General features: G+C 42.2%; 1 protein-coding gene across 4 annotated transcripts in view; it reads right to left on the reverse strand.

The window, feature by feature from the left end:
* Positions 1-20708, reverse strand: part of LOC147612334 (uncharacterized) — a 31917-nt gene extending 11209 nt beyond the window's left edge. For 3 of the 4 annotated variants that reach the window (XM_086782947.1, XM_086782945.1, XM_086782948.1), the window contains exons 1-9: positions 20385-20708; positions 19999-20109; positions 5298-5359; positions 5094-5181; positions 4754-4815; positions 4541-4628; positions 1254-1751; positions 510-1013; positions 163-318 (exon numbers count right to left, since the gene is read on the reverse strand). In XM_086782947.1, the coding sequence (XP_086639073.1) occupies positions 163-318; positions 510-1013; positions 1254-1751; positions 4541-4628; positions 4754-4815; positions 5094-5181; positions 5298-5359; positions 19999-20097 (1557 nt within the window). In that variant the 5' untranslated portion in view covers positions 20098-20109; positions 20385-20708. Of the gene's footprint in view, positions 1-162; positions 319-509; positions 1014-1253; positions 1752-4540; positions 4629-4753; positions 4816-5093; positions 5182-5297; positions 5360-19998; positions 20159-20384 lie in introns of all 4 variants that reach the window. The other variant, XM_086782946.1, reaches the window with a different exon arrangement.
* Between the last annotated feature and the right edge of the window lie 4536 nt (positions 20709-25244).

Here is a 25244-nt window from a genome sequence, read left to right on the forward strand (position 1 = left end):
ATAACTCTTGTACCATGACAGTTGTAAAGATAAGACCCCTGAAGCCCAATGCAACAGCAACAAACCCCCTCCCCCCCACCCACCCCCCAAAAAAAACAACAAAAACAAAAAAAACAAAAAAAACAAAGAGAGTTCCACTAAAGCACCTTTGTTGAAGCTTACCTCAGGTATTTCTTGTCTTGCAGCAGGTTGTGCTGATGTGACATGTGTTGGCCCCCCCGCAGAGGAGAGCACGCTTTGCATATCTTGCGCTCTCAGCATTTGTTCAGCTGGAAGAACATTTGTTGCACTAGAGTTTGCAGGAAATGCACTCCAGGGCTGAGAAGCACAAGCAAGCGAAGTCAAATTAAACCATTACTTTAAGAAGAGCACTTCCATCAAAGCATTAAGTTACTGTTTTACTAAGAGCATGAAAGCATGAAAGCATTTAAATTACTGTTTTACCCTGAGCATCAAAGCATGACGTGACCATATGCACAGCTCAATGCAAGAACCTTTTAAGTACTAACCTGGGAGCTCACTGCTGGAATGGGTGGCCCTACAAGTGATGACCAACTGTTTGTACTGGATTCAAGTGCAGGAGATACAGAAGCAGCTTGCCAGTTTGCTGCCCACTGCGCATTCCCATTTATTTGGATGGATGGATTAGTGAAGCCTCCCGAGAAACCCTGTGTAGATGCTACAGCTGGAGCTGGTGCCAAAGCAGGTCCCGAGGACGGTGCAAGGGCAGGTGCTGGTGCTGGTGCTGGTGCTGCTGGTCCAGCTGTTGCTGCTGTCGAGAACATGTCAAATGTGGCCCAGCCAGTGCTACTTGATGCACCAGCTGATGGTTGGACAGCTGCAGTTAGCCCAAAAGGGTCAGGCTGCTCCCTTGCTGCTGGAGGTTCAGGCTCTCCCAAAAAGTCAATTAAGCTTGTGGAATCCTCTCTTTTCATGACTGGAGCAACAGCTGACACATTTCCATCAACTGAACCGAAACTACTGGAGGAGCCAAATCGTTGACCTCGACCGTCCTGTTCAAAAAACAAAGATGTCAAAGCACTGGTTATAGGATAGAATTCGATTGCGTCACAATTGATGACTCGAGCCACTATAATTTAAGAACAGACATAAGCCATGCTGGCACACACATGTTGACAACATTTGCATTAAGCAAAAAAAAAAATCAGGAATTGCAGTTGTATGGTGCCTTCCTACAAAATACAGGGTCATTACAAACAATACAGACTGGATAAACAGACTGAGATTTGAACCTGAGAGCTCCGCGATTTCTCCATTTCACGACCACCATTCGTTTGACTTCCATGATTTTCCACTCGAAGTGGGGGAACATCCTCACCCAAGATTTCCTTTACAGGCCGGATGGGTGGAGGGCTTCCGCCACCATAATCTCGGTTTCCCCTCTCATTTGTAAACCGCTCCTCAAACCGCCTGTCCAGGCCTTCATTGTAGCGATCTTCATACTGTTGTCTGTCACGACTGTCATAACGAGACCTTTCCTCATATCGACGATTATCATTGTAGCTTCGATCATATCTATTCCGTTCAGTTTCAAACCGTCCAGGGCTTCTTCTCTCATCATAGCGTGTGCCTCGTTCATCAAATCTCCGGTCATCATACCCAGCACTAGAACGCCGTCCCCCTGGTGGGCGCTCATCATACCTGTCTTCAAACGGAGGGCTCCTAGAATCTGCACGGTAATTTGGTCGAGGCTCAGGACGTCGACTGTCGTATGTTTCTTCTCGATCTCCCTGCGTGAGCAAGCAGAAGAACATCCAAATTTCTGAGCCAATCCAAAATCTGACTTCCACATTTAAGTATTCCATTTAAATATGCTCACAATGTGTGCTAAACTGAGGAGGTGTAATTAAGCTACTTAACTATCCCCTTGGCTCTAGCTATTACACAACATGTATCCCCAAACGTAATCCCTGTACATTCCTGGGAGACCCTTTCGCATCAAAGCAGACCCCCAATGAGACTCGAAAACGTGCAATTTTGTCCCACAGCTGTTAAAAAAAGCTACCAAAACTGATCGATAATCCATGCTAATCTACTCAGAAAGCATCTCTGGATCTCCAATGGCATCGAGCATGCTGCAGTTGAACCTTCCTGCAAATCTGGCACCAACTCAGATACTCAAGCACATGCCTACAAGTTTGAGACCAAAACACGTGTTTTAACTTCCTAAAGTTGCCTCCATCTTTGTACTAAATCATGATGCTCTTGAGGTGAACTCGACGGGTCACGCAACTCAAAAAGAATTAATACGTAACCTTCGTAGATCAACCACCGACCATGTATGGCACAAATCTCCACCATCCACATCGAACCATTCAACCATAGGCTGCTAAGATATGAATCTGACTTTCAAAAAAAAAAAAACTTCCAAATCTTTGGAAATGGATGGAATGAAAAAATCTGACTTCACCAAAATCAGTGCTTTGTCAGTGCTCATTGTTGGGCATGGTCTAAAGCCACGTCAAGTGTAGTGATCTACCTTCACTGCAAACTCTGCACCATACACACAATATATCCGAGTCTTCAAAGCATGGATCACCACCAATAGTTCATTGTCAAAAATGCACTGATTCAACTAGTCATTTCAACTTGATGCTTTTGTAAGCCACTCAATACCCACCTGCTACAGCATAAGCCACAAATAGCCTCAAGAGGCTCATCCCACAATGGTATGGCCAAAATTGGTGCTAACAAGGCAACTTGCTTCATTATAACAGTGTCCTAACCTTCACTGTAACTTGAAGCTTGTACCCCTTATCTTAACCCCTTCTACAAGTATCTCTCAGATAAAGCTCCTCCTCTACAATCCTGGCACGACGATGAACTGGCGTCCCTTGCAAAAATCATCTAGCCTAAATAATAATAATAAATATATAGCCTCCTTCACGCATTATGAAGATAGCATTCTTTTCAGCAACTTAACATTTCTGCAAAGAGTTCTAAGCGCTCCTCTTCATGGATAAAACCAGGACAATGTCAACTGGTTGACATAAGGAGTGAACATTAGGAAATACATCCAAAATGTAAACTAAGGATTTCCATACAATGACGAAGTCATGATTCTGCAGGTATTTCCATGGGAAATAATCCAGAAATGTCATCAAGAAAAACATTAACATACTCTGATATGACAATCATTTGGTCAACAAGAGGTACTTTTGCAGGTAATTCCATAGAAATGTCATCAAGGAAAACACGCGTTACTCCCCTATCAAGGACCTCAAATCCCACATCATCAGTCTAATGAATAATTCAAAAACATTGGCATAATGACCATGTTCTGTCCTGAAGGTAGTTCTGCAAGTGCCTTTCTCTGCTCATCTAGTAATAACTGCTCTTCACAACTGTCTGAAGAGAAATTTTAACTCATTGAACTAAAATACACTGCATTCAAATGACAGGCTGAACCATCTTCCTTCTTGACACTACTAAGAAAGGGTGTTTCATATTCTAGGAACATAAAAGCATTGTTCCCTATGGATTGTCATTTTCAGTTCACTTTCATGTTTCCTTATTTGCCCTTGGGTTGGACACCCCCAAACTGATACCTCCCACTTAGAGACTTCACTTTTCTCGACCTCCCCATTCCCCTGCTGTAAGCTTGAAAAAAAAATGAGGGCTGAAAAATAATACGCAGCACTTATGAAAGAAATGTCTTTTTCATCAAAAAGCACAAAATGGAGGTTAAAGACATCAGGACAACCCAACATAGACAAACTGGCAGATCATAGGTGTCAATTTCATGCTCAGAAAAGCCAAAACACAGCTACTGCCTAATGACAGTACTCGTTTTCTTCAAAAAGGCCGAGTGCCTTAAATCCCTACTGATCATCCCTGATGCAGTCTCCAAGCACCCTTTATCCATCAGTGCGCCAATTCTGACTCCCTCAACAACTGTTATGGCCAGCACTCAAATCCATTCCAGTAATGAGAAGGACAAGCACTAGCACTTTAAGATAATCAAGCCAGTCCCCTAAACTTTAGCCCAGAGGTTTGAGCTTGTACCTCTCAAAATGGGTCTCTTGGGTTCAAGTCCTGGGGACACCACCCTTCTCATAGGGAGGGGTTCACATGCTGGTGCATGTTCCATACAGGTGGATATAAAGGTTGCCAACACCCACACATCATTCATCGTCTCGTCTACAACATATTTATTGACAACAATAGTGTTACTCTCAAACCTTGAAATAGATCCCTCAATCTATGTCATGATGGATCTGAGACTTGGACTAGCACATCCTCAAAGACATGGTCTTCATCGCATGGTTACCTAATAAACTGTGCAAGACGTTCTCACCAAATGACTGAGTGCAATTGAACCCCTTTTCACTAATTATCGGGAAATTTAATTTTGAAAAAACACTGGATATAAACAGCTTCCTTATTATTGTAGAAAGAAAATAATTTTAAAATGGTAGAAAACTGACCACACCCTAAGATGATTGCCTAGCTTTCTGCATCATAATCTAATGGAGAAGAAAAAAGAACAGATGTCCAGGAGTTTGTAGAATGAAAATACCCCTCTGCCACGGGGCAACGGTCTTTCTCCAGAAAATCGCTTATCCACGTACACCATTTTGATGAACTCTCGTAGCCTGTCGACATTGCTGCAACCATACATGTACAACTGCAACCTCAATCTCTGATAAGAATTGGAATGCATTCAAAGTTTTAATAGCTGCTAAAAGATATCTAACAAAACATGATGTTGCATACATAATTCCAACACAACCTGCTATCTGGTAAAGGTTGCCGCTGAGAATCCCAATCCTTGAAATAGATCTCTCTTCCACGCTGTCACCAGTTTTATTGTTTTAATGCATTAGCCGGGTTGTGGAATAGGAAGTGTTCCAATGTGCATTCAAAACTACCCATAAAGCTATCCAAGTAGACGGATCTTTGACGAGCACTATAAAAATTAAAATTTCCTTCCAATCATGTGCGAAAAGCAAGCAAAGTCACAGAATAGCAGTGCCAGTACCTAAATAAGCATCAACGGTTTTGTCTAATTTTACATTTAAAAAAAGAAACCCAAAACATATGTGCATCACCAGGAGAGCATATACACACACCTCATTGCCACCATTTTCCAGATTGGTCACTTCTTGTGAGGTAAATTTGGACATTGAAATAGACTTTACACGATGTGTAAACTCTCGGCTGCACCCAATATGGTACACATAAGCACCATGAAAAATATTTACTTGCCAATAAAGAGCACTGTTACACTTCAAAATAAGCTTTGAACAGAATATGTAACTTAACAAAGCACTTACTGGATTCCACTGCACTGCGTGCAGACAAAGGTCCAAAAGTTCAAGCATACATACTGGGGACCCTGCATAACACAATACAATATGTAAAGGTTGAGGGCCTGAAATTAAACATAGCAATGCCTCGACACGAGGGCTCAAGAGAAGAAAAGAAAGTTTGAGTCCAACTTTCATCCCATCTATCAATTGGGGTTGGAACTTCATCCAAATCAAACTTTGCAACAGCTCAAAGACTCTACTCTTGCTTCCGAGCAAGTACAATAAAAGATTAAGCGATCCAAGAAGGATGGATGCAGTACCAAGGGCAAAGAGAGGGCTGTCCAAAACCTGCAAAAAGGTGGGCAGACACCTAAATGGGTCTTGAAAGAGGCCAAACATGAGGGAAAAGCTGAGAATATTTCTTCCAAAGACAAACCCAACAAAAGGCACAAGTTTGGACTAACACCGGAGCAAAGGAAACAATATGTTAAGGAAAGTGCTTTGCATGTGGGAGCAAGACCATATGTTTTAGAGAATGTCCTCAACAGAAGAAGAATGAAAGCAATAAGCAACCTAAAGTGAATGTGCATACAGTTCCCAATGTGGAATACTAGCCATGAAGGCAATGAAAGGGTGGTATACAAAGCTTGGGGGAAAATCAAGTACCATTCACAATTGCCTAGAGTGACATCCATACATGAAGTACGAAGCTTTCTTGGCTTATGCTCGTATTATCGGCGTTTCATAAGGCATTTTACTTGTATTGCCTCACCATTACTTGAGCTTACCAGGAAGAAACTAGTGTTCAAATTGACATTGAATGAGAGTGATGCATTCTACAAACTTAAAGAAGCACTCATAAGTGGGCCGGTGTTGATAATTCCAGACTGTAGAAACCTTTTAGTGTAGAGTGTGAAGCTTGTGGAAATCGTATTGGAGCTGTCCTAAATCAAGAGAGACGGCTTATGAGAGCCGTCATTTGCATAATACCGAGATTTCTTTAGGCATCTATGAGAAAGAGTTACTGATTGTAATTCATGCCTTAACCATTTGGAAACATTCTTCTTGGGGCTGATTTTACCGTGAAGACAGATCATCAAATCCCAAGATACTTTCTCACACCAACCAAGCTTTCTGAGAAGCATATGAGGATGGCAAACTTCCTCTCTATGTTTGATTTACACTCCAGGAAACAAGAATATCGTGGCGGATGCATTGTCTAGGAGACCATATGTGGCCACAGTTTCCGTTGCCTCGTATGGGGACCTCTCTGCCATGCAAGATTTATATCATTCCCATGCAGATTTTGCATGTTTATGAACTGATTTGATGGCTGGTCATGTGCATGCTTCATATGTGATCAAAGATGGCTATCTCTTGAAGGATAACTGCCTATGTGTGGTGTCTAACATGAGGCAAAAGGTTATAGAAGAGTGCCATGCTCCTTCTTATGCTGTTCATAGAGGTATATTGCCTACTACGCACATGATTGAGAGCTATTTCTTTTGGCCGGTATGCGTAGGGACATTGACGCATATGTGGAGATAACTCACGACTTCCTCAAAAGGGGGGAGAGGATCACGGAAATAAATATATTATCCCTGAAAGAGTGAAAGGAAGCAAGTAACTTACCAAGAAGTTTATGGATGGGATTGTTGATGATGCTCCCATACTCCTCAAGCTGCAGCTTGATACGGGTGAACTCCCCAATCTTCTCAATCAACTTGACTGACTCATTAATTGTAAGCTTCTCTAGATCTGGCTGCAAATTGGCAATCTTCACTTTCGAAATTCTCCCATACCTCCTTTAGATCTCTGTCCACGTCTGATGAGTATTACTCCGGGAAGAGACAAACTGTGCCTGTATAGATGGAGTCATGCAATTGATGATGATAAGACGAGCCCGGGCATCCAATATGCTTCTCAAAGTAGGGTCCACCAAGTGAGGTGTGGAGATAGCCATCCACACACCGGCTCCTTCCAGCAACAGTGTAGAAAGACCAAGTATGATAGTTGGTTGCTGTAAGCTTCATGGAGTCACTAACTTGGGGAGGATTGTAGGATGGTATGCGGGTAGGGGTGGGAGCAAGACCTGGATGAGAGAAACTCAGAGAGGAAAGATTGGAAATAGGAACCACCTGTGGAGCGGCGGGAGCAAGGGATCTAGGCTGGGATGGTGCTAGAGAATCAATTTGAGAAAGAGCAGCAATAGAGAAACTGTGCTTGTATAGATGGAGTCATGCAATGGATGATGATAAGACGAGCCTGAGCATCCAATATGCTTCTCAAAGTAGAGTCCACCAAGTGAGGTGTGGAGATAGCCATCCACATACCGGCTCCTTCCAGCAACAACTGAGTGTAGAAAGACCAAGTATGATAGTTGGTTGCTGCAAGCTTCATGGAGTCACCAACTTGGGAAGGATTGTAGGATGGTATGCGGGTAGGGGTGGGAGCAGGACCTGATGAGAGAAACTCAGAGAGGAAAGATTGGGAATAGGAACCACCTGTGGAGCGGCGAGAGCAAGGGATCTAGGCTGTGATGGTGCTGGAGAATCAATTTGAGAAAGTGCAGCAGTAGAGAAACCTCGTGAAGCCATGTCCTCTGACAAGAAACCTTCTCTAAAGAAAGGGGCTTAAAAAATCAGCAAGTCCTCCTCTCAAGCTGTGCACAACAAGAAAGGGAGGGAGGGTGGGAAACTAAAAGAAGAGAAAGAAGGAAGATCTCTCCAAGATGTACATTGTAGATCCCTGACCTCAGCACCTAGAAGAGGGCTTCAGTAATCCAGCCAGCATAAAAATCAGCAATCTTTGCTGAAAATTCAGAAATACAACAGTCCCAAGTGTCAGATGAAGAAAACGCAACAATCTTGAGGAAGCCACTGCTCCCGGAAGAAAACGCACTACCTTGTACGCTGAAATCTGCAGAAAACACAGCAAATTGTCGAAGCCTCTGCTCCAAAACAGAAAACGTAGCTCTAGTCTGCTCACAGGTCAACGTTTTTCTTTGATACCATGAAAGAAAGTGAAGAAAATGGAAAACACAGATGTAGGCCCAGGTACAAGACTTGTAAATGCTGGAAACTAATGTTTATTGCTGAAAACTGAGCACGAGGGAAGCCCGTAGGTGCTGTACAATGGTAAGAAGCAGTGGCAACTGCTAATGACCTCAAGTGAATGCTGAGAAATGAGATGAATTGGGGAAAGGGAGGTCAGTCCTTATATACTCCCCCATATGCTGGTCGGCCAACTGTAGCAGGCCGACAGCAGCACTGTCATGTGCACAGTGTGTATCTATCGTGTACTACACGCACACAAGACTAGCTTCGAGGTTTGGGGAAGCTTGGAGCTACGCAGGCTAATTGGCGAGCTGAGTTAGGGATAGACTAACAGGCGGGCACCCAAGTATGGACGAGCAGGCGCCCAAGTGTGGACGGGCGATGACCAGCCATGAGCCTATAAAAAAATGGCCAAGCTTAGTCATTAGTGATATAGAGTCTCGCGTGATTTGTGGGAGCTCTATGGTCAGGAGCCTGGATCTAGTGCAAACATGCACCTGCTTCATGCAGCCGAGGCTTGCAGCAGTCTCGAGACCCACGAGGGTAGCTTCGTGGCGGTATGGGACGTCGCGAAGAAGGGATTGGTCGGTACGTCCATCTAGTTAGCTCAGTTCGTGGCTCGATGGGGACAACCAAGTCCTGTGGGCTTGCCCACGGCTGTCGTGGTTGGGAGGTGAGTCATGCTTGCACCCCCTTCTTGTTTGTTTGTTTGTTGCAAGTTTTGAGTCATGTACCAGGAGCGTTCCACGAGGAGATCCGGTGGGGATTTGACAGTGGTATCAGAGCATGCCTCGTGAACGAGCAAGTCGATAGGTAGAGAAGATGAGGTCGAAGAAAAGGTATGAGTTCAAGAAGCTTGCTGTTTTTTCTATGCATACTGTTGTTTTTTCAGATTAGTATGTTGCTTTTTCATCGAAGAAACCCGTGATGATGGAGATGGTGGTCTAGAAAGGGTTGTTTGTTTAGAATGTAGAAGGGCTATGTTTGTGCGACTATTTGAACAGTTAGAGACAGAAAACAAAAAGCATGTCGACTTTTGAGAGAGAGAGAGAGAGAGAGAGAGAGAGAGAGAGAGAGAGAGAGAAGGTCGCCAGCCGTGTTGTGTAATGCTTGTATGCGCAGGCTGGGCGGGTACTGTATAGCAAGCTGGCAAAGACGTACTGCAGTCGGCCAAGTATACGCAGAGGCACACAATCGTGTGCAAAGACCAGTGCGTAGGCGACAGCTCCAGCCAGGTGGGCGCAAGCGCACATGGGCAGTCGACGTGGGAAGCGTAGACAGGCAGGTAGGCAGGCGGCCAAGCCTAGGCACAGACAGGCGCAAGCAGCCGAAGGCACACGCAGCAATCGGCGACGACTTCAGGCCCACACAGGCGCCGGGTGGCGCTAAATTCAAGTGGGCGAAGAAAAAAACGCGAAAGCATACCAGCGTCCGATTTTAGCTTTTGCTTTTTTTTTTTAAAAAAAAACAAAAACAAAACATACGCTTTGCTTTCGTTTTTTTTGGATTAAACCTTAGTAAAGGGTTTAAAGACCCACTTAATGCTTAAAAGTGTTTTTTTGTTTTCAGAAAACAGAATATATACATATATATATATATATATATATATATATATATATATATAAACACAAAAGCAAAAGCTCAAGATTGCTTTTGGGGAAGCCTATATATTTCTCTTAAACGGGCTTTCTTGCCACACATCTCTCAAGTTTTCAAGCTCTCGAGCTCTCAAGTTCTCTAGCACTTTTCTTGTGCAAGATCGAATTTTCTCTCCCCTTGCCCTCTTCAAAATGTCGACCCAAGAATCCGAGTTGGAGCCCCTTATCGAACGTGAAGGCCTGCCGACTACGAAAGATACTGATGCCAATCTTTTCGACGATTATGTGTCAAAATCAGATTTCCAAGAGTTTAAAGTTGCTCTTGAAGCTGCTTCTTCGGAACGTCGAGCACAAATCGCCGCACAGATGCAGGCTTTGCAGAACTCCATCTCTCTTTTGACCACTACCCTATCTACTCTTTCGGATATGGATACCTTGGCCTCTGCTTTAGGCCCCAACATTACTCCGGATTCCGGAACAGTTCGGGGCAAGCAAAAGCAGCGTACCAAGGAGATAGTGGACACTTGGCTACATAAGTGGCAAGTCCATTTTCAGTTCCATCCATATAACGATGGAAAAAAGATCCAGCTAGCAGCAGGTTTCCTCTCAGGCAAAGCTTTGCTTTGGTGGAAGGACCTCAACCCTAAGCCAACAACTTGGGCACAATTCGAAGATGTCTTCAAGAAAGAATTCCTCAAGAAAGAGGATGATTATGATGTTGTTGCCCGGTTTACAGCTTCGACCATGACCTCGCAGCATCTCACTTATGAGGTCTACCTCCAAAAATTTAGGGACTTGCAGATGAAAGCTATAAAGATGGATCCCACAACTCTTTTGGGGTTCTTTGTAGCCGGTTTACCCGACTCATACCATTTACACGTTAAAAATAACAAATGCAAAACTTTGGACGGGGCCATTCATTCTGCTCGTATCTATGATGATACAATGGTCTCTTCCAAGTCTAAACCCGTTACCGAGCACGGGAACAAGCACAAAAGAAAGTTCTCCGCACCAATGACTAACTCGACTGAAGAAAGGTCTTCGGACCAACCTTCTAAGAATTCAAGTTCGACACCAGCAAAGAAGAAACATCTCCTTAAAGCTTTGAAGCTGGGACGTTGTTTCATCTACGAAGAAAAAGAACACATGCGTAATGAGTGTCCGAAGCAAAAGGATGCAAAGACCAACGCAGGACCAAAGCCAAAGGTAGCTAACCAGTTGTCTTTGACAGGTACGTCAGTTAGTGTACTTTCTCGCCCTAGTACATGTTCTGATTGTTTGTTCAACTCTAAAGTTTTTGGCTTGCATGATCTTCTCCGAGTTTATGGAGAAGTGAATGGCCATAGAATCCACATTCTTCTAGACCCTAACTTTGTTAACTACAAACTTGTGCAGAAATTGGATCTTGATACGACACCCCGCGATCATACCTATGAGATACGCCTACATGCAAGTCGGCAAGTATGGGATCGAAAGGTGGAGATGCTACTCATCCGGATTCAAGACTACACAGATACTCTGGAACGCTATATTATTGTAACACGCGGAAGCTTTGGGAGTCTTCTTTTAGCCCTAAACACTCTTGGAAAACCTTCTGATGCAAAAACGCACCATCTGATGCAAAAACGCCGGTAGAGAGAGAGAGAGAGAGAGAGAGAAGTGCTGGAAATTCAGTGTATACTATGGTACAAAAAGGTACATATCTTGCAGCCCTTGGCTGCCTTCATAAAAAGGTGGTTAACCCTAAAATCTGTCCCCTATGGAACCTCTAAGGATCCAAACCCCTAGTGGGATTGAATGAGTTCAATGAGTACTTGGGCCTTTTTATAGGTCCCTTGGACAAAGGGTAGACTGGCCGACTGCTGGTCAGCCAGTATTAATGCATTAAATGCTTATTAATTCAGCCGACTGGGTGGTCCTCCTTGATCTTGATGCGCCTGATGCCTTGATCTTGATGCGCCTGATGCTGGTTCGGCCGACCACCTCCATGAGCAGCCGACAGTCCTTTCTATGCAGCCAGCACCAATGTCCTGCAGCAGCCGACACACTTCTGATCTTCAGCTTGTTCTCCATGCCAGTCTACTCTGCCACAAGTGCTCTGTACTCCTTCATCTCGGTTCTACTCTTTATCTGGCTGCCTCTACTGGATCTAGCCCTGAGAATGTCCATGGCATCTATGATGCACACGACAATTATGCACCTAGAACATGTAGACTTGTTATTAGGGATTGAATGGTTTAAGACTCTTCAAGTCCAGATAGGTTGGTCAAGTCATATTTTTTCTTTTCAACATAGGAACACCTAGTATAGTATCTTAGGTGATTGTATACATCCCTCTCACGGACCTCTTGTAAATACAGTTGATTTTGAAAATATAATGGATTCTTCTTTGTATACCGCTTTCCATTGTGTATTGATTCCACTTTCTTCATTTTTCATACCTTCTATGAATGTCAATGAATTAAGTGTATTTGAAAGCAAAGAATTGCAGAAGATACTTGATTCATTTCAAGATGTATTTCCTAAGGAACTGCCATCGGGCTTACCACCTAAAAGGGCAGTAGATCATCGTATTGAATTGATCCCTGGTGCTCATCCTGTTAGTATTCCACCTTACAGGATGAGCCAAGCTGAGGAAGATGAGTTGACTAAACAACTCAAAGATTATTTGAGGATGGGCTAGATCCGTCCAAGTAAATCACCTTGGGGTGCACCTGTGTTGCTTAGGAGAAAGAAGGACAACACCTGGAGAATGTGTATAGATTACAAGAGATTGAACAAGTTGACAATTAAGAACCGTTATCCTCTCCCTAGATCAAACGACCTGATTGACCGATTAGCAAGAGCGAAATATTTTACGAAGATAGAGTTAACCAATGCTCCAGCCACTTTCCAGCAAATGATGAACGATCTTTTTCGTGAACATTTGAGAAAATTTGTGGTTGTGTTCCTGAATGATATTTTGATATATAGTTGTACTCTTGAAGATCATGTTAGACACCTCACGATTGTCTTATCTATTTTAAGACAGAATCAACTATATGCTAAGTTAAGTAAATGTGAGTTTTTTATGACAGACATCATTAACTTGGGACACAAGATCACTAGAGATGGATTGAGCATTGACTATGACCGAGTTCACAAGGTTTTGGACTGGCCTATACCACGAACAGTGAAACAACTTCGTTCTTTTTTCTCGGTTTTATTGTTTTTCTTCGGAAATCTGTGCGGGAGTACTCTCAGGTCACACTACCGATGACCGACTTGTTGAAAGGTCGTGGACGTAAGTCAAATCAGCCTACACTTGGAATAACGATCTGGATATGGCCTTCAGACTTTTGAACGATAAAGTCAAGGACGCGTCTATCTTAGCATTACCCGATCCTAGTCGGCCTTATGTTTTTGAAACTGATGCCAGTGACTATGCCATCGGGGTTGCTCTATTTCAAGATGATAGACCTGTTGCTTTTGAGAGTAAAAAGCTAGACGACACTCAATCTCGTTGGCCAACCCTTGAGAAGGAGCTTTACACTGTGATTCACGCTCTCAAGGTTTGGAGACATTATTTATATGGCTCCAAGTTTGTGGTATTGACTGATCATCAATCAATCAAGTGTGTGTGTGATGCGGTTGATTTGAGAGGAAGAAAAGCTCGTTGGGCTGAGTTAATGCAAGATTTTGATTTTGAGATTCGTTATCGAAAAAGGGTCCATGAATAGTGTTACAGATGCGCTTAGTCGAATTAGAGAGATAAGTACTTTGTCGTTCACCGAGATTTCTATTGACTTATTTCAGTCATTGAGAGGGCTTTGCAAGACTGATAGTTATTTTGGTCCATTTTGGCAAAAGATCCAGGACGAGAGCTCATTGATTAACCAAGACTCGATGACTGAGCAACCTACCATTCAGGTTGCAGGAGACCAGTGGATGATTCGGAATGGTTTACTATTCCGTAATGACAAAAATTGTGTACCACAGATCCCAGACATTAGGTCCAAGATTCTTAAGGAGTATCATGATGCCCCTTTTGCTGGACACCTTGGGATACACAAGACATTATCATTAGTGAAACACACTTTTTACTGGCCAAAGATGAAAGGATATGTAGAAGATTATGTTCTCAAGTGTCAAGTTTGTCGAGAAAATAAAGCTGAACGCTTTAGACAGGCTAGGTTGTTGCATCCTTTGCAAATCCCAAGTAATAAATAAAAAAGTATTTCCATGGATTTTATTACCGGATTGCCAAGAACACATCAAGGCCACGATTCTATTTGGGTTGTGGTAGATCGCTTGACAAAAATGACTAGATTTTTACCGACCCGGAAGACCGTTATTACAGCTACGCAATAGCACGGTAGTTTATCAAGTAATTGTTTAGACTGTACGGTTACCGCAGGACAGAGAACTGATAGGGACTCTAAGTTTACGAGTGATTTTTAAAAACTTGTTTTTGAGAAGTTGAAAACAACTTTGAATTTGTGTTTCTCATATCATCCTCGATCTGATGGCCAGACTGAAAGAGTGAATCAGATTTTGGAGGATATGCTTCGAGCATATGTATCCAAAAGACAGAGTTCATGGGAGGATTATCTTCCTATGTTAGAATTTGCATATAACAGTACTAAGCATACGACTACAGGTTTTAGTCCTTTCATGCTTATGTATGGTTTTCAACCTAGATCACCTGTTACAGTGGGATTCTCAGGACTTCAGCATGATGCAGCACGTAATTTTTTACAAGATATGCAAGAAATGTTACAAGTTGCAAAGGAATCTATTAGAAGTGCTCAAGAGTTCCGAAAGATTTCGAGACTTTACGGACAGGTCAATCTCCAAAATTATCCCCTAGATACTGTGGACCATTTCGTATTACACGACGGATTGGTTCAGTTGCATATGAATTGGATTTGCCTTCTCATGTGAAAGTTTATCCTGTATTTCATGTCAGTAGACTTAAGGAAGTACTGGGTGGAACAGACCAGTTAGTTACTCCTTAAGAAATCATAGATGTCGAGGACATGACATTTATTCCACACGAACTTGAAAAGATTCTTGGATTTCGTGAAAGAAGATTGCGTAATACGCTTATCACGGAATACAAGATCGAGTGGAAGGATCGTGTTGAGGAGAACGCTACATGGGAGACATTGACTACTCTTCAGAGAGATTACCCTGGCTTTTTAGTGAGCTCTTAGAGGAAGGAGAGTATGTCATGTGCACAGTGTGTATCTACCGTGTGCTACACACACACAAGACTAGCTTCGAGGTTTGGGAAAGCTTGGAGCTAGGCAGGCTAATTAGCGAGCTGAGTTAGGGATAGACTAACGGGCGGGCACCCAAGTATGGACGGACGGGCGCCCAAGTGTGGACGCCCGATGACCGGCCAAGAGCCTATAAAAGAGTGGCCAAGGTTAGTCATTAGTGATATAGAGTCTCGGGTGATTTGTGAGAGCTCTATGGTCAGGAGCCTGGATCTAGTGCAGACGTGAACCTGCTTCATGCAACCGAGGCCGACAGCAATCTCGAGACCCGCAAGGGTAGCTTCGTGGCGGTATGGGACGTCACGAGGAAGGGATTGGTCGGTACGTCCATCTAGTTAGCTCAGTTCGTGGCTCGGTGGGGATAGCCAAGTCTTGTGGGCTTGCCCACGGCTGTCGTGGTTGGGAGGTGAGTCCCCCTTCTTGTTTGTTTGTTTGTTGCAAGTTTTGAGTCATGTACCAAGAGCATTCCACGAGAAGATCCGGTGGGGATTTGACAAGCAGAGTAGCATAAAATGCTATATAAATACTAAAAAATACCTTTAAAATGATAGAAAAATACTGAATAATACTGCTAAGATATGCCAATGCAAGGCCTCATGAATGGCCAATACAAGCATGAAAATGGTGACGTAGGCGATCTGGAGATGATATAATCCATCCCCGTTCCGCTGGGATTCCATTGAAGATCTTGGATTGGGACATCCCTCAGACCACCCAAGAGTTTGTAGGTCTTTCGCAAGCCTACAGCACTCATGTTCACCAGTTTTCCAACCTTACAGCACCTCTCACTGACTTGCTCAAGGGGGTGAAGACTCGTAGACAAAGTCGCAGTTACAAGCAAGGCGCTTGACGCATTTAGTACACTCCAAAAAGCAACCTCAGAAGTGCCTGTTTTAAAGTTAGCATCTCTTGGAATGAACCTTTCGAGGTCATCACCACCATATGTTAGACCAAAAGTGTTTGATGTTTCAGATGAATAGCAACCAAACCTGGTAGACGAATCAGAAGACATTGAGCTTGAGCAGATCCTTCTTCATCTTTGAAAGCATAGTTCCGATCGAAGACTTCGTCAGTTCTACACGAAGTTCTAAGATCGAGGTACCCACGAAGCCGTTTGGCTAGATGAAGAGTTCTTTCAAGAGTACCAGTTGTTGGCGGACTACCTGGATGCCATGAACTTGCTCCCAAGCTAAGCAGAAGGGAATGTCATATGCACACTGCATTGTAATGTATGGTGACAAGATGGCTCATCATCAGTGCAACACAGTACAGCAATAGAATCCTTTAGGATTTGATATTTGTCGTACGTCGTGACCCCATTGTAATCCTCAGTCCAAGATATGTCAAGCACGAGCTACGTAGGTCATTCCTCAGCCTTAGTGTCAGTCAATCAGTCAAGTCCCTTAACCCACTTGGAGAGAATCATTCACACATATAGAAGTAATAGAAGCCTTAGGATTCACATGAGAGCATGTTTGCATTTTGCAGATCATTCATCCCATATTCATATAGAGCATCTAGACCATGGCAGAAGCATCAGAATATCATTCAACATTTTATCCTATTTATTAGTATTTTATTTGGTATTTTTTCATAATATTTCAGCATTTTTACCATCATTCTTTGATGTAGCAAGTCGTATAGCAAAAAGTGCTCCAATCGGCCAGCTTTTACAATCAGCCGACTAGATCTTGCTCATATAAATAGCATAGCTAGCATTCCATCTATTCATTCATTCATCAAATCCCTCAAGCATTTCTTCCTTCAGCACAAGGAGTATCAACGATTGAGCATCCAGCCCCTCATCATCAAAACGCAACACCTTCAGCATTCAGCCACTTCAGAACCTTGTGTTTTCAGCATGTACACAGTTTTCAGCATTCATCATATATCATCGTTTTGCTATAGCCCTTCCGGTGAAGGTAAAACGCATTCATACATTCACAGCCTAGAACAGTCCCAATCAGCCCCTTCTCTCAACCTCAGATTTGCACCCTTCCTACATTCCATTGGAAGAGTGCATAGGCTTGAGATCGGTCATCATTGGTGCTTCTACAGTCGTGTAGAGTTTAGCCCGACTCTTGGTCTTGCGTTTGGCTTATCTACAATCCAAAGTCAGTCCCTCGATCATTCTCTTCAAAGATAATAAAGCAAATACTCCTAGCAATAGGAGGGGGCCCTTCAATGGGTAATTTGGGACCCAATAAGGTGTCCAAATCTGTCTCTCTCTCTCTAATCTCTTAAAATTTGAAGTGATAAAAGTGAATTGCTAAAGACTCGCAAAACTTAGGATGCAAAAGGTGGTGTGAGACTTGTGTGACAGGATCCTTCATTACGCATAATTCCGCTGCATGTTACAGCTAGTTATGGCAGAGAGAGAAATGAATGACTAAAAAGATAATTAGGCTAATGAAAATGATTAACCATGGAATTAATAAGGCTAATTAAGACTAATGCAAGCATTAGAGTTATGACCCATGCTATAGTACCCATTGTTGGATATCATGGAGACTCAAAACACATCAAGATAAGCCATGGCAAAGCATAATTAATAGAGATTAGGACTTAAATACAAGTTAAAAAGACTTATTAGGACTAATGCAAGCATTAGAGTTACGACCCATGCTTTGATACCCATTGTTGGATATCATGGAGACTTCAAGATAAGCCATAGCTAAGCATAATTAATAGTGATTAGGACTTAAATACAAGTGATTTAACTTAAGAAAATCCGAGTAGCATAATGACGATACAATGTAGGAAAAATGGAGTGTTTCATTCATGAGAGTGTGCATCTTAAATAGGTTGAATACAAAGCATAATATGTGTCATGGATGATGTCAAGCATCTCCTCAATCAACTCCTACATTCTCTCTTGATGCTCTCCTAGAATCTCTCATCAAAGGCTACGTTGGTGGGTTCATAAATGCATGAGAATAGGTGCCTTCTTCTGGGTAGAATTAGTGTGCGTTTTTATAAAAGTAAAGCCAAGGTTGTGAATGCCCCAAATAACCTTAGATATTAGTCATGGATATTATGTGTATTTTCCACAAATGATCATCTGACCCCCTTTTGGAAGGGTTTCCAAAAGGCAAGGCGTAGCTTCATTTGTAGATCCTATGACCCCCTTTCGGGCAAGTAGGTTGGCTGACCAGCACATTAGATGCCTACAAAAGGGCAGGACTGAGTCATTCACAAATAGATGAGGTCTGCAGTGCCAATACTCCAGGCAGCAGACACGGCTGTCAGATCCTCATCGTCCAATTTCCATGAGTGTTTCCCAATGCTCACGTGAAGTCGTCCATTAACAGATTACGTTATGCATTGTAGCAGATTAGCACATCGTACTGATTACAAATCTGAGTTTGAATCTATGTACCCATTGTACATATTCATGTTAATTAGTTTAGATCTCTTGATGTATTTGCAGCATTAGTAATTATCGTACTGATTACAAATCTGAGTTTGAATCTATGTACCCATTGTACATATTCATGTTAATTAGTTTAGATCTCTTGATGTATTTGCAGCATTAGTAATTAGCCTTTATTAATCAGCATTAACTATTATTGATAATCTACAATAGCTTCCACAATCATGATATACAAAACAATTAGTTTTGAAGAGCCTCGAGTTTCGCACATGGTTTAATGATAAGGCTACCTCAACCCAAGATAATCTCTAGCTAGACTGAACATGTCATGTTCATGCACATGGAGTCTGGACATGCTTCTTCCCAAGGAAATCTCTGATTTCCAGCAAGATACACATCAAGATTGATGCAGTATACACTGTCACAGGCTTAAGGAGGGCTAAAGGAGGACCATAACCCTATCAGCCAAGTGTTGGAGGTCGTGTACTTCAAGTCGACAGCATCGACATTTATGAGTGTCCATGGAGATTGCATTCTATTGCTCATTGTTAGTTATCTCTCGTCCTTGTGGAGATTGGTCGTTAGATAGACTTTTGGGGTCGCTAAGGTGGAGTCCCATCATCAATTTTAGCAGAATGGGATGTCATGTGCATGCACATGGACATGCTTAATCCCAAGGTAATTCTTGATTTGCAGCAGGATAAACATCAATCAAGCTTGGAGCAATCCATGCTGTCACAGGCTTGAAGAGAGCTAGAGGTGGACCAGAAGCCTGTCGACCAGGTGTTGGAGGTTGTGTACTTCAAGTCGGTAGCATCAATATTTATAAGTGTCCATGGAGCTGGCCAACAGCAGGCCGGCCAATTGATTAATTCCTCCAAGAGCCTATAAAAGGCATACTATTGCCCATTGTTAGTTATCTCTCTCCCCTATGGAAATTGGTCATTAGATAGATTTTTGGGGTTGCTAAGGCAGGCAGATTGATGACACCTCCAGTTTTGGAGTCTGAAGGCTCAGTTATCCCACACACGGTACCTAACAGATATGTCAAGGATAGCTTACGTTGACAACTTTTCTGGTTATAAACTGAATAACCAAATCCTCTCCTCCACTGCCAGTGTGGCAAACAAGCTTTGCACCTCCTATTTCCCAGGCTGCTCTTCGGAGATGCAATCAACCCTCTAGACTTTGGCCCTCTGTTCAAGAAATGTTACGTATGACCTTGTTTCAAGGGGCGTAAAATAGTGATGGCACTCAGGAAAAATGGTGGGGGTGTCCGATAGTTACCAACGGCAGCTGAGTAATGGCCTGGGATCCATCGTGATTCGTAAGGGTTTTCATTCTCCAATGAGTGTATAGATCTACTCCCTTGCCACGAAATTACCTTACAAGGAAAACATTGAGCTCTGGGCGTTACAAGGATAAGTACTGACTTACCAGACTGTTGCAGTTGATGCATCTGCGATTAGGTGTCTTCCTAAGCAGGCTTCTGATCGCCTTCTCGTTTTTCTCTTCCTCTTTCAGCCTGCTACTCATGTTTCCGCCTCCCTGAGTGTAACGATCGCCACATCAAAGCTAGGGTCAGACAGTGCTTCGCCTGCGGTTGAAACGAAAATTTTATCCACGCGGGACATTCAAAGTGGAAGGGGATCAATCAAGACATGGACATGGATCCACATTCTTAAACAGAAAAAAGTGAGGAAAAGCCGGAGAGAGGGATCCAGCATCAACAGCCCGACAGCCTCGTGAACCTCGATGAGAACTGCAAGCAGAGAGTGCCGTTGGTAAGCAGAAACAGCATAGGAGGGGGAGAGGGGACTTACACAGAGATCGACCAAAGGTGCTGCGGGCAGGAGGTTCAGTGAGATCCGGCGAAGCGAAAGAGGAGGAGGGTTTTGTGTAAGAGAAGAAAAATAGTAAAAGGGCGAGGGGGGGGGGGGGGGAATCTAGAGAGGTTGAGAAAGGAGGGGAGGGAGAGGCGGAGCGGGGGGGGCAAGGGGGGCAGAAATAGGGCGGAAACCCTAGTTCAAAGCAGGACAGAAAAGGGCGAAATGGGGATGGGACGGGGGACGATACACTGGGAGAAGACGAAGAAGACAAAGGTGGACGGGATGAAGGCCCGGCAACACAAGGGTCCCTGTCGCCATAGCCTCGGTCCATTACGAGAGAATGAGGTAGGGCCCTTCACCGCCCCCTGGCGGTCACTATCCATCTGTCAGCCGGTTCCTCCTTCACTTGACCTTCTAAATTACACATTTTAATAGTGGCCAGGGTGCAGGTAACATCTTGAAATTTAAAAAAAAAACACACAATCGTAAAAACTCTTTTGCCTCTCAAAAAAAAAAAAAAGGCACACAATTGTAAAAACTCTTTTGAGTCTACCTCCTCTCACACCACCTACATGACCATGACTATATATTCACTAGAAACTTTATAGGGTGTATTACTTTTGCCCGTGTCAAAATTAATGCAATCAACCTCACACCTCCAGAGAGAGAGAGAGAGAGAGAGAGAGAGAGAGAGAGAGAGAGAGAGAGTTGAACATACAAACAGTGGAATATGAGAGAGGGGGAGCATGAGAAAAAGAGACACAAGGGAAGAAGCTGGATTTCATGCAAGTAGTTACAATTGTCAAATTCGTGGTGATGATTTATTGACAAGAGAAAATGCCCTCATAACCTTGGGAAATGAAAGAAACGGTGATGTCAAATATTTAATTTTCTTTTTTTCCCAAAAACACAACATGGGGAGTATTGATCAAGACATTTCAAACTAGCAACAGTATACATATTTTGTTCTATAGAGCCATTGCACATCCTTTGTGTGCGCATAAAAGTTGCATTCATGTGTAAAATGAACAGGGTGGCCACCATTACCTCTCAAGAAAGGTGGGCAATGGAGGCCAAATAATTTTCTCTTTTTACTAGCACTTAATCATGAAACCAATGAATTGTATAACATCGAGGAATCTTTATATGCCTTATTATTTATATTTTGCAATTTGAATCCCTGAGCCTTTTGATGTTTCGCCCTTAAGCAATCAAACATGTGAACTTTACTCAATTATGTTTGAGAAAAGTGCAACATTTGTGTGAAACATGAAGGTGATACTACACTCTAGTATTTTAGGAGAAATACACTATGTAAAGTGATCAATATCATATGAGCCCACTTGGTTGTTTCCAAATCATGTAGTGGGCCACTACATGTGGTTGAGTTGAATTTAATGCTTATATAGATGATTTAAATGCTAGGTAGACAAAAATATAGCACTTGCTTTTGAGTTTGAAAAGTTTGCAAAACGAGTAGCTTGAATTTTAAATTTTAATTTATCACCACTTTTGAGAAGGTTTAGCAAAAACCATGCACCTTTGTGAGTTAATTTAATATGTCCTATGCACAATAACTTTTGAAGATCATTGAGAAGGTTTAGCAAAAACCATGCACCTTTGTGAGTTAATTTAATATGTCCTATGCACAATAACTTTGTTATATCAAACAACGTCCTTATCAGTACTACAGTTAATTTAATATGTCCTATGCACAATAACTTTGTTATATCAAACAACGTCCTTATCAGTACTACAGTCACTCTCTTTTTTCAAGGCAAACATGATGCACATATTGCCCAATCTCTACTAATGGCTTGCCATGAATGAGATTTGGATTTGATAGAGAATGGTGTTGTGTAAATTTATATGATTTTTTGCTCACTTTTATGAAAAAAAATGCATTTTTGCTTGATTTTAGGGTAATTTGTTGTGTAAATAGTATGTTGATTGTTTGGTTGTGTCCATATAACATACATATAGAGAATTAGGCTTAGCTTGCATTATTTGCATCATATTATGCACTAGAAATTAATTTTAGTGACATTATGCATTAGAAATAACTAATTTTAATCATTCTTTAGCTTTCTTTTCGAGCACTTGGTTTCAACCAAATCTTGAGATTCGTGCCTCAACCCACCTTATGCAGTGGACCCACCTCTACCACCATGTGACTCCAATTCCTTTAGTAAATGGTCCTCTGCCTCACACTAACTCCTATTCTCTTATAAGTATTGGGACTTAATAACCAATAACCCTTGCAGTCCCTAGATGCCCAAACTTTAGCTTTCCTAAATAATTTAGAAAGGGGGCTATGCAAGGAAAAAATGGTGCTCTAAACCTAGAGGGAGCCACCAAAAAATGGGCAAAAAACATGACCATAGAGATCTCCAAGCTTATGGAAAAATATAATGGAACCATGATCATGTTAACTTCATGTAAGTGTTTGAACACAAGTGCAAAGCTTTCGGAAATCTTGATTGTCCCACCAAAGTACGTGCCTTGAATTTATGCTTAGTGTGCAAGGCCAGCAAATAGTTCTTAATTTTGAGGCCATAGATTAAGGTGAATTGCATAACTCTGATGGTAATCTTCATGTATGGATTCTCGAGGCAAGATCCAAGGTGGAGTGAATAAAAAAAGCAAAAAACCGAGGAAACCATATCGGATTACATTTGCACATGAAAAACCTGAACTCACAATAGGAGAAACTCGATAATGCACAAATAAGTTGTCTCATGGGACTTCCTCACGAGGCCGAAGAAAAATACTTTGAACAACTTAATCATAGTCTCAGTGTTTTGATCAATGTTGCAAAGACGCAATCTGTCCAAATGTGACAACATGCTAGGGGATAATTATGAAATAGGATTTTCCTTGTCGAAACGTATAAAGCAAGGAGCAAAGAGAAACTGTTCTCTGAAGTATCAAACTTTGAATTCTATACAGCCTTCTTGCTTGAGAGCTTTAATTGAAAATTCCAAGAGGAGGACGAGCTTAAGCGTCAACAACCTCTAAAACCCCTTTCGCTTGTGGACTCAATGCGTTGTGAACATTGCCATCACTATCACCCCAACTCTAACTATCCATACCCTAAGCCAATATTTTTATACTCCAATCATCAAAAAATTATGGGTCGTGACATCTCACAGAGTCGTAATCCACATGCAACAGGTGCACAAAGGTTACCTTAATTCCTACTTGCATCCCAACCCTTGATGATGATAAGTGCATCATCCCTTGCACCATCAACTAGCATAGCACCCACACGACTCGATCAATAATGGGCTTGACAACTCAAACACATTAAAGGAACTCTATTGGGAAATCAATTTCCCTTCACCCAAAAAGAAACAAACCAAGGGATGGTAGCAATTAGATGATTATTATAGTGCTTCTATTGTCGTGGAATGCATAACATAGTAGATTGCCCAAATTGGAACTTCAACACCCCCAACTACTGCTAATACTCTCTATATGAATGATGTGTAATTGATCACACATTCGTAGACTATTGGGTCTCATTCAAGCCACCTCACACACTTAGTATCTTAAGTGTCTAGAATGGGCAGTTATCCATAATACCTTTGAATGTGCTCACACTTCAACACCCCCAGCTATACTGTCGTCGATAGCCTCTATGTGAACAATGTGCAAGTGATCACATATTCATAGACTATTAGGTCTCAATCAAGCCAAGAGCCAAAAAGCCTACAAAAGATGATTCAATATCTTAAGTGTGTTGAATGGGTGGTTATCCATAGTACCTTTGAATATACTCACACATTGGCAAGCCAAGAGCCAAAAAGCCTACAAAAGATGATTCATCACAATGGGCAGAGGAAAAGGTCCTGAAACTAAAACCAGAAGATGACTTGTGAGCTCTAAACTCAAGGGAACTAAAGGCAAACAAATTGAAGAAGTTAAGGCTAAAACCCAGGACAAGGCAAAGGAAGCCGAAGAAGACCTAGCCAACCTAGCCTCTAAGGCTATCCATGAAATCAAGGAAATCATATAGACACTTACAAGAAACAAAGTACGTTCTTGCCACATTGGCAAGATAATGGAAACATGGTGATCTAAAAAGGATTAGATGATTTGCCACATGGGCAAGATAATGGAAACATGGTGATCTAAAAAGGATTAGATGATTAAACAATGTGTAGCACCTCATCTAGTGCATTTAAAAAATTAATTCTAAGCACTAAAACCCAATGCAACACCCAAGGCTGAGAATAAAATTCTTGTTAAGTCCACTGAGGAATGTGAAAAGCAAGCTCAAGAGAACATGGTTAGAATTATTGAGCTGCCACTATATGTCAAATTCTCAATGGGCTAAGCAAACACAAAAGAAGGAGGAGTACCACCTCCCCTTTGAAGAGGAAGAGGAACTACCTACTTATACAACCTTTAGATCATGTGAAAGAGTTAAAGGATCTACAAAAGATGCACCAAGCCAGTCTTTAAGTAAGAAAAACTAAGGATTTTTATGGAGCCAAGACGATGTCCTTGTCATAATACCATTGTAGGAGGACCTAGAAAATTTGTGACCAAAGTTGTTCCTACACCTCATTGTGGTGGTAGATGCATTCTTGTCCTGCAAAGTTGATGATGGTGTTTCGAACACTTACATTTTTTATTCTATCCTATGAAAATTTCTAAAAGACTATATGAAAGGGCACTCACATGCTAGTTATGAACTTCTAAAGGGATCATAAGTTAGAAACAAGTCTCGATAAATATGGTCAATAGACATGTAGTGCTGTTACACACATTAAGCACTCTTGATAATGTACACATTATGAACTCTTAACAATGTTGAGAGTCGTGACAAGGAACTTTACATAGTGGACC

Source organism: Cibotium barometz, chromosome 45, assembly GCF_041138505.1.
Source record: "Cibotium barometz isolate CiBa-2024 chromosome 45, ASM4113850v1, whole genome shotgun sequence".
Taxonomy (NCBI): Eukaryota; Viridiplantae; Streptophyta; class Polypodiopsida; order Cyatheales; family Cibotiaceae; genus Cibotium; species Cibotium barometz.